Genomic DNA, 18,553 nt, shown 5'->3' on the forward strand with positions numbered 1-18,553 from the left:
AATAACAAATAAGGAAAAATTGCAAATGTTGAAATCTGAAATAAAAACAAAAAATTCTGGGAATACACAGCAGGTCTATCAGCATGTGAAAGCAGAAAGACGGGTTAACATTTCTGTTGTCCCTTCAATAGTTCTGATCAGTTTGAACTTGGGTAGTTTTAACTTTGGGTGATCGTATAAAATGGGGTATATCGAATTGGCGATCCATTATTCGCCCCACCCAATCTTTCCTTCCATTGACTTCAATGAAACGCAACATTGGACGTGAATAATGGGCAGCTAATTCTATATCCCCCATTTTACACCATCACCCAAAATTTAATTCCCCCCCCCATGCCTTTAATCAGATGTTAATGTATATTTCCACGTTTTCAGTTTTAATTTCAAATCTGCAAAACTTAATGTTTACACCAGTAAGTGGCTGGAGTTAACTGCATTGATAGACAATACAAAATATTTTGCTGTTTAATGGTTAGTACAGTATTTACAAATTTGTATGTTTATATACAATACAAGTACTGTATACTAATAAAAAATACTTTTGCCTCCAAATCTCTTGCAAAGCACTTGTATAACTTTAAAAATGTCCAGTTATATTTTTTGTAGTACTTTACATTTACCTCTATCTTATGTAACATAAAATGTATCACTTTATTTTTAAGTTATAGAATGTTTTCACAATTTATTAGAAATGTATTCAAAATTAATAGGCATATCAACAGCTAAACTATGTCTTAATAGAACTATTTTTATGTAAAAACTGGATCTAATAATTTCATTTTACATTTGAGTATTGCTATCAAGGGCAAAAAGTTTATTTTTCATCTTGTATATGATCTTTGCCAGTTAAAAATCTGATGAATATTATGAGAACAAACAGGTTCTTTTTTGTGAGCAGCAACTCCCCTCCGTTTGCAGGACATCATTGACACTTTTCTTCGATAAACATTCTTTGTCCTTTCCTCAGCCCTGAAAAACTCACTGACTGATTTGAAATATTCCAGTAAAGCTTCATGGCTCCAGGTGGAAGATCTGCTTGTTAAAAAGCCACAATGTCCTCCATGCTTGGTTAACAAAAGGAAGAAATAGGGATTGGTTTCAAATAACTCAAAAGGCAGTGTGGTCTCTGGGTTGCCTCTGCACGGATCATCATTGCTGCAAATACACAGAAGGGGAACTGCGACCTCATCCACATCTCTCAGTGGATCATTCTTTTCCCAATAGGAAGCCCAACTCAAATTATTGATCTTAGACTGGCAAAATAGCGCTTCCTCCAACTCCCTGAGAGTGCAGCTCCTGAATAACTTCTCTGTATCTATTATGTCTCCAAGAACAGTGGCGTATCTAGAAATATAGAGCAATATAACTGTGAAATTCATGAAAAGATTCTTGCGTTTTTTGATATTTAAAATGAATACATTAGATTTTAGCCAAAGGTGAAGTAGAAAGGGATCTGGGATGATGTCAAATCATTGTAAATCAGCAATAAACAAAGCCAACAGAATGCTAAATTATATTATTACTCCAGTTTGGTATAAGTTGGATGATGTGCTAAAACTGTATCCTTATCGGATTGCTCCTCCAGTACTGTGGTCAACCAGGACATAGGGGCAACATCCAACCCAAGGAGGCAGTATAAAGAATCAGGAAGCTGATCTTCAGTGCCAAAAGATTGGGTTACAGGGAAAGACTAGAAAAACTGAGGCTCTCTAGCTTCAAAAGGCTGATTACTGAGAAAGGGATGTTACAATAATATACAAATATTAAACAGTCTAAATAAGGTAAATCCAGAACATGACTTCACAGTGAGCGAAGATACTAGAACAAGAAGGCACAGGCTGGCATTGGTGAATTTCTTCACAAATAATGATCAGCATTTGGCAAGGCACTCTGGCGGGGAGGGGCGCATTCAACATTTGGAAGGGTACCAAGTAGAGTGTCTGAAATGCACCTTGCCCAGTTTGATCTTTGAGGGTCTTTACCTGGATGTGGTTGCAGTCTGCCTTCAGTTAGTGATGAGACTCTTGTTCGAGTTTTAGCAGGAGGAGTGGCAGGGGAAAATGTGTTAATACTTGCATTTTTATAGCATCTTTATAGCATCTTATCATGACCTAATAGCTCAAAGTGCTTCACATACAATACATTACTTTTGAAATGTAGCAACTGTCAGGTAGACAAACACAGCAGCCATTTTATGCCAACATAATTCACAGTCATATCAATAACCAATTACCGTCTTTTGGTGGTATTGGTTGAGGGGGAAACATTGGCTACAACCCTAGAACTCCCCATTCTTCTTTGAACAGTGCAAGGGATCTTTAATATCAACCAAAACGGAGAGATGGGACTTTTAACATCTTATGGACTTTCTCAGTGCTTGTATTGGCATATCAGCCTCGACTGTAAGCTCAAACCCTGATAGGGGGCTCAAGGCCACAGCTTTGTGATCCACAATTGACCGCTATCAACTGCTGATAAAAGGGTGTGTCTGGCCTGACAAGTTCAATATCCAAATAATTAATCACTGTTGCTATGCTCTGTCATAGATTTAAGTGATTATAAATGTTGTTAGTAACAGCTGAATTTCCTGTGTAAAACAAAAAAATATTTGATGGAGGATTTCCCAGATTCTTTTTAGAAATGGTCTTCCACTAAAAAAAAAACTGCATTCTAGGCATAGGTGCACATTCTGGAACATTCAACTGACTTAGTAAGCCTTTCTCTCTCAAGTGAGAGGAGGTTTCTCTGTAGTTAGTTTATTTGGAACTGTGCCAGATTATAGAATCTGCCTGTGTATAATTCTCTACAGCTGAATATTTATTTGTTACTGTAATATATAACTGTTGCAAAGGTTGAAGGTTGTGATTGAAGTGTAAAAGATTTGAAGTAATTTTGAGCGCTTAGATTGTTCATACTTTGATAACCTTACTTTAGGTATATTGTTTTCCAGTGAGTTATAGTGAGGGGCTTTGATGCAGTTCTGGAAATGCAACTAGAATTAGAGTATTTTACAGCCAACAATGAACTTGGATTTTGTGGCTGATGAGGGTCATTTTCACTTTTACCACTTGGCAATAAACTGACAAAGTGGATTGCCCGTCTGTTATAGAACCTGCCCAATATTAATTTCAATGAACACAAGAACATAAATAGGAGCAGGAGTAGGTCATATAGCCCATCGAGCCTGCTTCCCCCCCTCATTCTTCTAAACTCCAGAGAATATAGTCCCATTCTACTCCATTTCTAAGTGACCTGTTATCACATCCTTAATAATAGGTTCTAGCATTTTCCCTACAACTGATGTCAGGTTAACTGGCCTATAGTTCCCCATTTTCTCTCTTCCCTCCTTTCTTGAACAGCGGGTTTACATTTGCTACCTTTCAATCCATGGGGACCATTCTAGAATCTAAGGAATTCTGGAATATCAAAACCAATGCACCCACTATCTCTGCAGCCATCTCTTTTAAAACCCTAGGGTATAGGCCATCAGGTTCAGGGGATTTGTTAACTTTTAGTCCTATTAATTTCTCCAGTACTTTTTCCTTACTAATATTAATTGCTTTAAGAACATAAGAAATAAGAGCAGGAGTAGGCCATACGAACCCTCGAGCCTGCTCCGCCATTCAATAAGATCATGGCTGATCATCGACCTCAACTCCACTTTCCCGCCTGATCTCCATATCCCTTGATTCCCCTAGAGTCCAAAAACCTATCTATCTCAGCCTTGAATATACTCAAAGACTCAGCATTCACAGCCCTCTGGGGCAGAGAATTCCAAAGGTTCACAACCCTCTGTGAAGAAATTCCTCCTCATCTCAGTCTTAAATGGCCTACCTCTTATCCTGAGACTATGCCCCCTAGTTCTAGACACTCCAGCCAGGTTTTCCAAAATTTCTATTATGTTCTTTGTGTCTTCTACCGTGAAGACAGACACAAAATATTTGTTTAACATCTCTGCCATTTCCTTATTCCCCATTATAATGTCTCCTGTTTCTGCCTCTAAGGGACCCATGTTTACTTTCACTAATCTCTTCATTTTTAAATACTTGTAAATGCTCTTACAATCTGTTTTTATATTTCTTGCTAGTTTACTCTTGTATTCTATTTTCTCCCTCTATCAATTTCTTGGTCATCCTTTGCTGATTTTTTAAAACCCTCCCAATCCTCAGGCATATTACTCTTTTTTGGCAACATTGTAACCTTTTAATCTAAAACCATCCTTAACTTTTCTTGTTATCCATGGCTGTACCACTTTTGCAGTGGAGTTTTTATTCCTCAAGGGAATGTCTATTCTTTGAGAATTATGAATTATTTCTTTATATGTTTGCCATTGCTCATCTACCATCATATCTTTTCATCTAATTTTGCAATCTACCTGAGCCAACTTGCCCCTCATGCCTCCGTAATTGGTTTTGTTTAAATTTAAGACCCTAATTTCGGGCTTAACCACATCACTCTCGAACTTAATATGAAAATCTATCATATTATGATCACTCTTCCCCAGAGCATCCTTTACTATAAGATCACTAATTAACCCTGTCTTATTACACAATGCTAGATCTAAAATAGCCTGGTCCATAGTTGGATGGAAATTAAAATCAGACAGGTTCTATAATGGGCAGGTGATCTGTTACTCCGGTTTACTGCCCAAGTGATGAAGGTGAAAATTACCCCCTAAATATCAGAACCATGAGGTCACCAGCTTGTAACATGCTTCAACTCTTTAACATATTCCTTGCTTCTCTCTTTCTTTCACTTCCCAATAGTCCTACTCTCTATGTAAGACTTCCCAAATTCAGCCACGAAGACTGAGTGGTTTATTATTGTATTTCTCAATTGCCATCTGTGTTGGTTCATGACTGCCCAACAGCAAAGATGCAGTTTAAATAGGGCAAGCTGAGTTCTGGCACATTTTTGCCCTTAAGACTGAAACCATGCTACTATATAAAGCTCCATCTGGTTACCCAGTTTAGTACTGCCAAATCGTTCCTATATAGGCACATACAATGTGAGCACTTTTTGGCCTTGCTGCTTAGAACGGGAAGTGTTCTGATTAGGGGTTACAGGCCCAATGATTTGAGTTACTGTGCTCCCAGCTGCTATTAATTTTGTATTGGGGCAAGTTCCAAGTTTCCTGCTGTAAATGCTTTACTTGTCCTATTGTGTATGAGCCTAATGTTGGAAATGGGACACAAAAGAGCAAAGCATATGGTCATGGGTGAATAGCTAAAAGTGTTAACGATAGACTTGTCAAATAATGAATATATGCTGCAATTAGATTCATGTAAAATTGGATTCAAAAAATGCCTTTATGTACCAATTGCATAATGGGTAATATGGATGCTTATGGAATAGCTTTTTAAAAATATATCTGTCTATAATATATAAAAACTTACATCTATGCATGTTCTGTTAACTTTTCCATTATAAATTCCCATACCCACATTTATAATGGGAATTGCTTATGTAACCTTCTAACCCTGTAATTACACTCTCTCGCCAGTGGGGCTGTGTAACACCCTAATTTTGCATCGCCCAGCTCCTCAGTCTGTACTGCAGCGAAACTCCTTTATTCCAACCAACTCAATTCTCTGCTTTCCAAATTACCATAGTTTTGACATTTAACTCTAAATAATAGAAATTCCAAGTATTATATAAAAATAGGACAGCATGTATGACTTTAAAATGGGTTCAATTATTTCCCTGCCCTCTAACGCTAATTCACCTGAAGACTACACTTGGCCTTGACTCCCTGTGGACAATGCCAGGAGAGCTTGACAGAGCAACACGACTAAACAAATAAGATCTGTTAATATAGCAAAATACTGCCGATGCTGGAAATCTGAAATAACAGAAAATGCTGGAAACACTCAGCAGGGCAGGTAGCATCGAGGAGAGAAAAATAGAGTCAACGTCGAGGACCCTGCCTCAGAACTGGAAAAGGTTAGAGAAGAGAGATTTTTAAGCAGGGGCAGGGAGGAGGGGAGGAAAGAACAAAGGGAAGGTCTGTGATAGGATGGAAGGCAGGAGAGATTGACTGACAAAAGGGATGACGGTGCAAGGCATAGAGGTAATGGGACAAGTTAAGAAACAAAAGATGACTCGATGAAATAACAACAGAAAATGCTGGAAAAACTCAGCAGGCCAGGCAACATCCGTGGAGAGAAATTAGAGTCGACGTTTCGGGTGAACCCTAGATGAGATGTGAATGGCGATGCTAGAATCATCAACAGCTACCATGGGAGGGGGGGAATAAAATCTGTTAGTGTGTGGTCTCTTAAGCACTTTGAGTTGGCCTCTGGGAAGCTTGTGCCTACTGCCTGGGGATGACATCTAATTTCCCATCTCTGCTTGGTGGTTCCTCACAGCAGGGAATCGAACCAATGCAATTGGGATGTTGTCATGCAAACTTTGTCAAAAAATCCTGACTATTTGTGTATTGCCCGATGATCCAGCCGGCAGAAACGCCACCCAGTGGGTAAACCGCTCAGGTGACGAAAGTTCCCCCCCAATCTGATTCCCAGTCTGTGCTGAATTAGCTGATCAGCCCTTGAAGCAATTGGATTGTCCCAGGGGAGGGAAAGCACGTGTTTCTGACCATCAGCTGAGAACAGGATCAGGCTTTGGTTCTTCGAATGATTGTGCAGGTTATCAAAGTGGTTCGCCTGCTTATTTTTAATAAAGCCTAGTTATCTCCTGTTCTAGAGGCACGTGAACCTTCTCAAACAGATGCTGTGGGACGCACAACAACAGCCAAGTTTATAAATATGGAACAATTTGGAGACGAGGCTGCATCAGAACAGGAAAACAAACCAGTAATGTTACAAATGAAAAAGATGTAAATAGTGATAATGCTTTCCTTCAGATTTCTTCTCGGTGCTGCCACTGGGTATGTTTAGTGTATTGATATCGATAAGGTTTCATGCCTTTTAATTCTACTCGTGCTGTTGTGATCAAATTGTGCCGATGAATTACTTGTATCGCTGCTCGGACTGTACTTCCTGTTACAGAGCTCAGTGCTTTTTTCCACGTTCTATAAATGTATTTTCACAGTTCAATTGGACAATTACACTTTATTGAAATATTATGATACTGCTACCCTATTTTTCATGTACAATTAACTGCTAGGTAATTCCTTTGCTTCGATGTTGTTTAGACACTGTACCTAACTTCAGTCTAGTGCAGGGAGATTATGCTTGAACTGTATAAAACACGAGTTAGGCACAGCTAGACTAATGCGTAGAGTTCTGGTCACCACATTACAGGAAAGGTGTGATTGTACGAGAGAGGGTGCAGAGAAGAGTTAGGAAGATGTTGCCAGGACTGGAGAATTTTAGCTATGAGGAAAGATTGGATAGGCTGGGGTTGTTTTCTTTGGAACAGAGGAGGCGGAGGGGAGACTTGATTGAGGTATATAAAATTATGAAGGGCCCAGATAGTGGATAGGAAGGACCTATTTCCCTCAGCAGAGGGGTCAATAACCAGGGGCATAGATTTAAAGTAATTGGAAGAATGATTAGAGGGGAGTTGAGAACTTTTTTCACCCAGAGGGTGGTGGGGGTCTGGAACTCACTGTCTGAAAGGGTGGGAGAGGCAGAGACCCTCATCGCATTTAAGAAGTATTTGGATATACACTTGAGGCTACGGACCAAGAGCCGGAGAGTGGAATTAGGCTGGAGAGCTCTTTTTTTCGGTCGGCATAGACAAGACGGGCCGAATGGCCTCCTTCGGTGCTGTAAATTTCTATGATTAGTGCTCTCTCTCTCCCGGCATGCGGTTGGTATTCTGTTGTTTGTGTAACTTGCGAGCTCAATATTGTACCAATAAACATCTGCAATGGTAGCAGCTTTCCTCCAAGCTGTGAGGATGGTGTCTTTCGGAAGTTAGGACAGGGCTCCCAGGCAGGGTGTCAATATTCCCAGGATGTCCTTCCAACCCCCTCCCCAAAAAAACCAGTCTGTAGCGGCGCCTGGGTGTCGGAGTCGGGGCTTTACCTGCTGAGGCTGGTTTTCTGATATAAAAGCATGATCCAGCGGTAGAAGCCGAGCGGGGGCCCGCTTTCCAGCCAGTCCTGACACCTGAAGATGGGGGAGATGCAGGCGGCCGCCGTGATGTAGCTGGACGAGCCGCACTCGCCCAGGTAGGACAGCAGCAGCCCCGAGCCGGCGCTCTCGCTGGCCGCGAACAGCTTGGCCAGCGGGTGCTTGTGCCGGATGTAGCTGACGGCTTCCCGCAGGTCCGAGGGGTCTCCGAAGGGCAGCAGCTTGCGGGTGGTCAGCGGCACTCGGTTGTGGCCGCGCCGGTTGAAGATGACCGGCCGGTAGCCGTGGCGCAGGGCGAGCAGGCAGAGCCCGCAGGCGTTCCTGGTCACTTTGCCCAGGGAGTTGGGAATGAGCAGCAAGATCGGGGGCGGCGAGTTGCTGGACACTCGCCTCTGGCCGGCCGGCTCGCCGAGCGCCCAGTCCAGGGCGATCAGCCCCTGGTCCGACATCTGCAGGTGCTCCCGCACAAAGTCCGGCTCCCTGCCCGCCGGCCACAGCCCGTTGTACAGCGTTTGTAAGTGCGGCCACTCTCTCCACCTCCGCCGGCCATTGCAGTCCAGGGAAAAAGTCTTGCACGTTTTCAGAAGGTAGTTGGCGAGGGCTGAAGGTTTGCAGATCAGTCTCGGGGCGCCGCTGTCCGGGTCTCCCTCCTCGTCCTCCCGACAGGGGCAGCGAGCGCTCACACTAGCAGCGAAATAGCGTCTGAGCAGCAAAACCAGAGGGGCGATCAGCAGCAGCCAAACAGCAATGCCCCATATTGGCATTGCACACTCACTCACACACTGGCTCACACACGGACTCACACACACACACTGGCTCACACTCACTCACACACGGGCTCACACTCACACACACTGGTTCACACTCATTCACACACGGGCTCACACACGTACACTGGCTCACACTCACTCACACGGGCTCACACTCACTCGCACACTGGCTCACGCTTACACACTTGCTCACACACACTGGCTCACACTTACGCACTTGCTCACACTCATTCACACGCACTTACTCACGCTTGCTCACTCACTCACACTTGCTCACACACTCACTCACACGCACTTGCTCACACTCACTCACATACACAACTGGAGCAGTGATGAGATCCCCACTTTGCTCACGACACACATTTACATTTCAAGTTCTGCAGACACCTTAGTCTGGGGAGGGTATTTTCCTTCAGCTCTCGACGCTAGCGCTGCCCAAGCCTTCTCATTGGAACCTTGCCGCCGCTGGTTCAATGATTGGAGTTCAGTTGTGGGGGTTTTTCTTCTCTCTCTCTCTCTCTCGCTGCAGAAGTTAACTAAACTATCTCGAAATCAGTTTGGTGTATCGCGCGTGTAAACATCCCCCTGCCGTTTGGGTTTGTCAGCTGCCTTGATGTAGGTAAATCTCGGTGAGAACATTCGGTCAAAGTCTTGGCTTTTTGCCCCCCCCCCCCCATGTGGTTTCGATCGGTGGGAAATTACTTTTTGAAGATTTATTTCCCAACAATGTTCTCTTTTCACCTTCAGTACCAGTGTCGCGTATAGGAATGTGTTGGGGGGGAACCTTTGAATGGAGTCCAAAGATCCGGCATTTACACAGCGCCTTATCACGCCCTCGGAATGGCCCACGTTTGAAGTGCAGTCAACTGTTCCGTAGACAAAGGTGGCAGCCGATTGCACACAGCAAGATCCCATAAATAGCAAATAAGACGAATGTAGTTATTTTTGATGATGTTGGTTGAGAAATAAATGTTGGCCAGGACACACCCTTGCTCCTCCAGTGGTACGATGGGACGTCTTACGTCCACCTGAGACACTGGAACAAGCAGAAATGGCCGAGAGGCTGGAATTATACTGGACTTGGTGCAAACTCCAGCCCATGAGAGGTTCCTGCTCTTCAGACTTTAGTGTTGGGTGTGCCATACCGTCCTATATGTATTGAAGTGTACTCAAAAACACTTTGCATCGATATGAAGGTGGCATTCAAACTGCACCCTAAATAAACTTCAACAGCATGGCTGTTAAATTCCATAAATAAATTTGATTGAGATTGTTGGGCAAAGTACGTGGAATTCTGGCACAGTTTTCCTCCTCAATCTCGTCCTACAGAAAAGGTTGAAATCTTGCGTCCAAAAGCTACTACTTAAAATGCTTTATGGGGTGGTTTTGGCTGTAAATTTGCTATGTGCCACAATGTTGCCTATTCAAGTAGAAAATAAAACATAATGGATTTAAAATAGTAGCTTTTTAACCAGTTTTCAGCGAGGTTGTTTAGTGAGAATAAAAACGTGAAACTAGCAGGCTTGCTATTGTGTAATAACCATATAACACTTGATATGCAAAATATTTACCTTCTGACAAATATTCCAAGCAGTGCATTCTAAGTGTGGGTGGTGGGGGGAGGAGAGTGTATGTATTGTGATACATAAGGTATCACAATTGTGTGGGACAGGCTCGATGAGGCTCTTTTCCTGACCCTTATTGTTTGTAAGTATTTAAACATATACTCGAATTGGACTAGATCGTTTAAATATCAGTGTTAACGTGTCCAGGCTTCCAGACATTAAAAGGATGATTGTTATCATAGGAAATATCTTCAATACATTCAATACATAATAGTATCTCCAGCTTTGCAGTCGAGGTTTGGGTGGTGCATGTTGATAAAAGTCATGATTACATGTAGTCCAGGAACTTCTGAAATAACAACAGAAAATGCTGGAAAAACTCAGCAGGCCAGGCAACATCCGTGGAGAGAAAATAGAGTCAACGTTTCAGGTGAACCCTTTGTCAGGAACTTCTGTGCTGTTGTGATCTGGAATGCGCTGCCCGAAAGGGCGGTGGAAGCAGATTCAATAATAACTTTCAAAAGGGAATTGGATAAATGGAAAAGTAAATTTGTAGGGTTATGGGGAAGAGCAGGGGACTGGGACCAAATGGGAGAGTTCTTTCAAACAGCCGGCACAGACATGATGGACCAAATGGCCTCCTTCTGTGCTGTATAATGCTGCTATGATTCTATAGATATGTTTTATAGCACACGCTTTCAAACTACAATCCCTGCACCATACAGGGCGGGGTGGGGTGGGGGAGAGAATCTCTGCGCAGAGGGGGCTATGCAAATCCATCTGATTTCTGTCTGTCATCAGACTTCTGTGTCTTTCCGTATCGTGGACTTCCACATTAGTTCTGTTGCTGTAGATGAGTAACATTTTGTTCAGAACTTAAGATGAGGAGTCGCCCAGAGTATGTTAACATTTGCAGCAATGTGTTCATATTTGCAGGGTTCCCCAACACGGGACTGGCCAATACTGCAGTTACTGGACTGAGACCAGGCCAGCATTACATTATCTACAGTATCTGGCTCCAGATTGCACTCTCAGGACCTGCATGTTTGTGCAATTACAGAGCTCTGCTCACTGTTGGTTATTTTAAAATATTTTGAGAGTGTGAGTGGGAGCTACTAACCTCTCAGACTTTTAAAGAACTCTGTGTAAGTTTTTAAATAACACCTCTGAGCAATTTTGAAACCAAGCGTGATGTCACACTGAATTAATTAAAGGGTAAGTCATGTCAGGACAGCCCAGCCCCGTGTTATGCTCCTCTTGCTCTATGTCAGAATTCAGGGATGCTGCCTGTGTCTCTGACGACCATGTGTGCCAGAAATGCAACCAGCTGCAGCTACTAGCAGACCGCATTGCGGCGCTGGAGCTGCGGATGGATGGGCTTTGGAGCATTCACGATGCTGAGAGGGTCGTGGATAACACGTTTAGTGAGTTGGTCACACCGCAGGTAAGGGCTGCACAGGCAGAAGGGAAATGGGTGACCATCAGGCAGAGCAGTAGAGGCAGGCAGGTAGTGCAGGGGACCCCTGTGGCCACCCCTCTCAAACAGGTATACCGATTTGGATACTGTTGAGGGGGATGACTTACCAGAGGAAGGCAGCAGCGGCCAACTTCCTGGCACCAGGGGTGCTTCTTGCTGCTCCGGAAGGGAGGAAAAAGAGTGGGAGAGCAATAGTGGTAGGGGATTCTATCGTAAGGGGAACAGATAGGCATTTCTGTGGCCGTAGACGTGACTCCAGGATGGTTTGTTGCCTCCCTGGTGCCAGGGTCAAGAATGTCACTGAACGGCTGCAGGGCATTCTGAAGGGGGAGGGTGAACAGTCAGAGGTCGTGGTTCACATTGGGACCAATGACATGGGTAGGATGAGGGATGAGGTCCTGCAGCAAGAATTTAGGGAGCTAGGTAGCAGATTAAAGAGCAGGACCTCAAAGGTTGTAATCTCTGGATTACTCCCGGTGCCACATGCTAGTGAGTATAGGAATAGGAGGATAGAGCAGATGAATGTGTGGCTAAAGAGTTGGTGCAGGAGGGAGGGCTTTAGTTTCCTGGATCACTGGGCCTGCCTCTGGGGAAGGTGGGACTTGTACAAGTCAGACGGGTTGCACCTGAACCAGAACGGGACAAATATCCTTGCGGGGAGGTTTGCTAGCACGGTTCGGGGGGGTTTAAACTAAAATGGCAGGGGGTTGGGAACCTGAGCAGGGAGACAGAGGAAAGGGAAACAGGGATAAAAGCAAAAGATAGGGAGGAGAAAAACAAAAGTGGCAGTCAGAGAAATCAACGGTTTAAATCAAACGTGGCCACAGTAAATGATAATTCTAATAGGTCTAAGAGCATTAAAAAGACAAGCCTGAAGGCTTTGTGTCTTAATGCGAGGAGCATTTGTAATAAGGTAGATGAATTGGCTGCGCAAATAGAGGTAGACAAATATGATTTGGTTGGGATTACGGAAACGTGGCTCAAGGATGGCCAAGACTGGGAACTCAACATCCAGGGGTATTCGATATTCAGGAAAGATAGGCAAAAAGGAAAGGGAGGTGGGGTAGCATTACTGGTTAAAGAAGGGATTAATACAATTGTAATGAAGGATATTAGCCCTGATGATGTGGAATCTGTATGGGTAGAATTGAGAAATACTAAGGGGAAAAAAACATTAGTGGGAGTGGTATATAGACCTCCAAACAGTAAGGCGGAGGTTGGGGATGACATTAAAAGGGAAATTAAAGAATCGTGCAATAAGGGCACAGCAGTCATCATGGGTGACTTTAATCTACATATAGATTGGGCCAACCAAATTAGTAACAATACTGTGGAGGAGGAATTCCTGGAGTGTTTACGGGATGGTTTCCTGGACCAATATGTCGAGGAACCAACCAGAGATCAGGCCATCTTAGACTGGTATTATGTAACGAGAAAGGATTAATTAGCAATCTTGTTGTACGAGGCCCCGTGGGTCGGAGCAATCATAATATGATCGAATTCTTCATTAAGATGGAGAATGAAGTAGTTGACTCAGAGACTAGGGTCCTCAATTTAAATAAAGGAAACTACGATGGTCTGAGGAGCGAGTTGGGTAGGATTGATTGGGGAATGGCACTCAAAGGGTTGACGGTGGATAGGCAATGGCAAACATTCAAAGACCGAATGGATGAGCTACAGAATTTGTTCATCCCTGTTTGGCATAAAAATAAAACAAAAAAGGTGACTCAACTGTGGCTAACCAGGGAAATTAGGGATAGCATAAGATCCAAGGAGAGGACATATAAATTGGCCAGAAAAAGCAATAATCCTGAGGATTGGGAGCAGTTTAGGATTCCACAAAGGAGGACAAAGGGATTAATTAAGAAAGGGAAAATAGAATATGAGAGTAAGCTAACAGGGAACATAAAAACTGACTGTAAAAGCTTTTATAGATATGTGAAGAGAAAAAGATTGGTGAAGTCAAGCGTAGGTCCCTTGCAGTCAGAATCAGGGGAATTTATAATGGGAAACAAAGAAATGGCAGACCAACTAAATACATACTTTGGTTCTGTCTTCACAAAGGAGGACACAAATAACCTCCCTGAGATGCCGGGGAACATAGGGTCTGATGAAAGGGTGGAACTGAAAGAAATCAGTATTTGTAGGGAAATGCTGTTAGGAAAATTGATGGGACTGAAGGCCGATAAATCCCCAGGGCCTGATAATCTACATCCCAGGGTACTTAAGGAAGTGGCCCTAGAAATAGTAGATGCATTGCTGGTCATCTTCCAGAACTCGATAGACTCTGGAACAGTACCCATGGATTGGAGGGTAGCTAATGTTACCCCACTATTCAAAAAAGGTGGTAGAGAAAAAGCGGGGAATTATGGACCAGTAAGCCTGACATCGGTAGTGGGGAAAATGCTGGAGTCCATTATAAAAGATGTAATAGCAGAGCACTTGGAAAGCAGTGACAGGATCGGACAAAGTCAACATGGATTTACAAAAGGTAAATCATGCTTTACTAATCTACTGGAATTTTTTGAGGATGTAACTGGTAAAATAGATAAGGGAGAACCAGTGGATGTGATGTATTTGGACTTTCAGAAGGCTTTTGATAAGGTCCCACATAAGAGATTAGCGTGCAAAATTAAGGCACATGGGATTGGGGGCAAGGTATTGACTTGGCTAGAGAACTGGTTGGCGGACAGAAAGCAAAGAGTTGGAATAAACGGGTCGTTTTCTGAGTGGCAGGTAGTGACTAGTGGGGTACCGCAAGGATCGGTCCTAGGACCCCAGCTGTTCACAATATATATTAATGATCTGGACGAGGGAATTGGATGTAATATCTCCAAATTTGCAGACAACACAAAGCTGGGTGGGAGGGTAAGCTGTGAGGAGGATGTCGTGAAACTCCAGTCCGATTTGGACAGGTTGGGTGATTGAGCAGAAACATGGCAAATGCACTATAATGTGGATAAATGTGAGGTTATCCACTTTGGTGGCAAAAACAGGAAGGCAGATTATTATTTGAATGGCAATAGATTGGAAGAAGGGGAAGTGCAAAGAGACCTGGGTGTTCTTGTGCACAAGTCGCTGAAGGTAAGCATGCAGGTGCAGCAGGTGGTTAAGAAGGCAAATGGTATGTTGGCTTTCGTAGCAAGAGGGTTCGAGTACAGGAACAAGGATGTCTTGCTACAGTTGTACAGGGCCTTGGTGAGACCACACCTTGAGTATTGTGTGCAGTTTTGGTCACCTTACCTGAGGAAGGACGTTCTTGCCATGGAGGGAGTGCAGCGAAGATTCACCAGGCTGATACCTGGGATGGCAGGAATGACGTATGAGGAGAGATTGTGTCGATTGGGCTTCTACTCACTGGAGTTTAGAAGATTGAGAGGGGATCTCATCGAAACCTATAAAATTCTGTCAGGCCTGGACAGACTAGATGCAGGAAGGTTGTTTTTGATGGCTGGGGAGTCCAGAACCAGGGGTCATAGTCTAAGGATAAGGGGTAAGCCATTTAGGACTGAAATGAGGAATTTCTTCACCCAGAGAGTGGTGAACCTATGGAATTCTCTGCCACAGAGGGTGGTGGAGGCCAGTTCATTAAATATATTCAAGAAAGAGTTGGATATATTTCTTATGGCTAAAGGGATCAAGGGATATGGGGAGAAGGCAGGGACAGGGTACTGAATTTGGATGATCAGCCATGATCTCATTGAATGGCGGAGCAGGCTCGAAGGGCCGAATGGCCTACTCCTGCTCCTATCTTCTATGTTTCTATGTTACACGATACATATTCCATCTTATATGATGCATACTTTAAGAGAGAAGTGTCAAACAGAGAATTTACGAAGCATAGATAATGGCCCGGAATTTGCAGTCAGCAGCGAAGTTGCCCACAAAGATCTAGCAACCTCTGAGGCGTGAATTTAAGCTCTCCCGACCTTAGTTTGTATCTGGCGCCAAATCAGGTGAATCTCCAGCGTCCTGCAATAGTGATGTCATCAAGCAGGCTAAGCAGCCAATCTCATTGAAGTATTCTCACAGACAGCAAACCAGGAAGTAAAATGCACAGATTCTAATTTACTTTTTATAAATTTTACAGAGCGCAAAATAAAGATTGGGACATGCACACAAGATTAAGGTAGAACCTGAAATATTGTAAGTAAACTTTAAAATATATATATTATATGTAAAAACCATGTAATTCTTAATCATATTAATGGAAAAATTTGACATTCCACAGATATAAAATTAGTTTTTCAGTGCCAGAATGCTTGTTCAGCAGTCAATACACTGGTTAAAAACCCAGTTGCGCCTCTTTCAACCAGGCTTAACCGTTTGGTGGGGGAGGGGGGTGTGGTTTAACAGCGATATTCCAGCGTAATAGGGGACGTTTTCATCCTTCAGTGTGATTTGAATTGATTACTGGAGATCCACAGTGCAGCCTGTGGTGGAGCAGGGAGTGACTGACCGCAACGGTTGGAGATCCACGTTTATCTGCGCATGTGCTAAATCCTGAAATTACGGTCAGTTTCAGAGGGGTAATGACGGAGAACACTAACAGTTTCGCTGTCATTACCACCGCAAAAATCTGGGGCAATCTCTTTCTTCTTAAAATAAATTTTGGACTTCTCAATCAATGAGATACAATACAGTGAAATAACGAAGTGATGTCATCACCGTCAAATTAGCAAACTCTAAATCTAAGTGCCAAAAAGGAAGCTGCTAAATGAATTACACTCACACACTCAAAGAGGAGCATTGTTTAAAAGTGTATTTTTTAAATGACAATATCAATTGATGGGGGCAGTGCAGATTAGGTCATTGAAAAAGTAATTCACAACCCTGCTCCAATGCATTATGAATGCAATATAGTTCTAGTAGAACTGTTGAACTACGTACGTGACAGCCCTCACTATGATGAATCATAACATCTTTAAACAACATTTTTGTTTATACTTCCTTATTAATTGATGTAAGCCCCCAAAGTGCGGACTAAGTGATATACAAGGTCGACGTCACTGGCTTGTTGAAAGAAAGACAGACCCAATAATTGAAGTCAAAATGGTTTATTCAGGCCTGGGGAGAGCTTCACGTGTCCCCACATGAGTCCCAACTCCAACGAGCCTCTCAAAGTCCACACAGTTATACAAAAATTAAGGCCCTGCCCTAGGGGCAGGGATAAGCTTATCAGCATATACAGAGTTATAGCTAAATTGTAATTATAAAACCGTGACAGTTCATCTTCTTGCTGCCCCCAATCCCTACATTTCGTTATCAGTTGGTCCCGTCACCTCTTGTGACCATGGGCCTCATCTTAATTACTTTACAACCATCCATTTGCCCATAGTCAGATGGTTTTGCTTGTTAAGTGTTTTCTTAAGATACCGGTCCTTGTTAAGGTATGCAAAGCACAGACTTTCGGTCTCGCTTCGGGTCATCTCTGCAAAGCAAACACATTCTAATTAGCCCCGCTATATTTTGAAGAATGGAACCCTGTTGTGATTTACAATAAACGAATTCTTAGGTGCATATGTGTCACCCCGCTTGACCAAACACACATCCTCCTCAATCTTCCCATGAGTTGTTCTGCAGTTTAATCTCTCAGCATTTGAAGTCACTTAATCATGTTTAAAACTTAGCTGGGTAAATGCAATATACAGACCTCTATTGTTCAACTCAGAGTATGAATTAACCCATTACCTCCACCTTGTACATTGGTGTTGCAATTGAATCTTGGTTGACTTGCCCTGTTATACCCAATTTTTTAATATCTTACTTCAGTCCCCCCTTTTGACCTTTTGGACAATTGCTCCAAAACAGGTCAACATGTATTTCCACTTCCTGGTGTCTGCCAGAGCGTGCACTCCCTGGCCTTCTACCAGTCTAGGTTATACATGTGTATATATCCTATCAATTTGGAGGCTGACTTCCCCCCACACGGTATGGTAGTCTTTCCTTTATGGTGGTCTTTCCTTTATGGTGGTCTTTCCTGGGTCCCCTTAGACCCTGCATTAATGGTTTAGGCTTTTCGCTCAGGTCTATCCCTCATTCCCGCGTTTGGTGTGTGACATGCCAATTCGAGACTGTCATCACTCACCAATCCTCATTCATCACCCTCCTTCTGCCACCTCCGCCTTATGGTTGGCCGGCCCAGTCCTTAATTACCATGCCCAATTAATCCCTTGTAATTTCAGGGCTTCCTATCACATCTTACACCATTTGCCTTGGAGAGGCGGGGGAGTTTTCCATACTTGATAATATGGGACTTCGCTACCTGCCTCTCCTCAGGCTCGACTTCTTTTACTGCACCAATTTCGACTTTACTCATTCTGGTGCAGAGGCACTGGAGCAGCAAAAATACACAATATATCGTAATAAAAATCATGAGGAATATCATTATGCCTTGTATCACTGAGGCGCCCAACGTCCCCGTCCATCCTGATCCCCAATTATCAAAATAGGAGGAGGTGGGTGAGTTTCCGCTAATGTTGTACTAATGTCTTTTTGTTGTTTCCTTAAGCCTTCTTCTATTTTATGATAATACTTTAAAATTTCCTTTGTTTCCTGCTGTAATTCCTTCCAAGTTTCCTCTTCCTCTAACTTAGGAATTGCCTTGGGCTCTGGTATGACATAAGTTTCAACCTTTTTATTAAGTCCCATATTATCAAGTGACCAGGTTTTCCTATCTGTGTAGGTATCTTTAGACCA

At 43.1% G+C, this 18,553-nt stretch overlaps 1 protein-coding gene and 1 long non-coding RNA gene across 2 annotated transcripts in view; one reads left to right on the top strand and one right to left on the bottom strand.

Moving 5' to 3' along the window:
- Positions 1-442: 442 nt before the first annotated feature.
- Positions 443-9,373, bottom strand: LOC147102473 (protein ABHD15-like). Its single transcript, XM_085964959.1, has 2 exons — positions 7,995-9,373; positions 443-1,344 (listed from the first exon to the last, which is right to left on the bottom strand). The coding sequence occupies exons 1-2, from the start codon at positions 8,804-8,806 to the stop codon at positions 822-824; spliced, it is 1,335 nt and encodes a 444-aa protein (XP_085821085.1). The 5' UTR covers positions 8,807-9,373; the 3' UTR covers positions 443-821.
- Positions 5,533-18,553, top strand: part of LOC147102474 (uncharacterized) — a 49,831-nt gene continuing 36,810 nt past the window's right edge. Inside the window, exons 1-2 of the long non-coding RNA XR_015073268.1 lie at positions 5,533-6,889; positions 15,945-16,000. This is a non-coding gene — a long non-coding RNA (uncharacterized LOC147102474). The remainder of the gene's footprint in view (positions 6,890-15,944; positions 16,001-18,553) is intronic.

Source organism: Somniosus microcephalus, chromosome 22 (assembly GCF_052327205.1).
Source record: "Somniosus microcephalus isolate GS21.2 chromosome 22, FLI_Smic_1.0, whole genome shotgun sequence".
Lineage (NCBI taxonomy): Eukaryota > Metazoa > Chordata > Chondrichthyes > Squaliformes > Somniosidae > Somniosus > Somniosus microcephalus.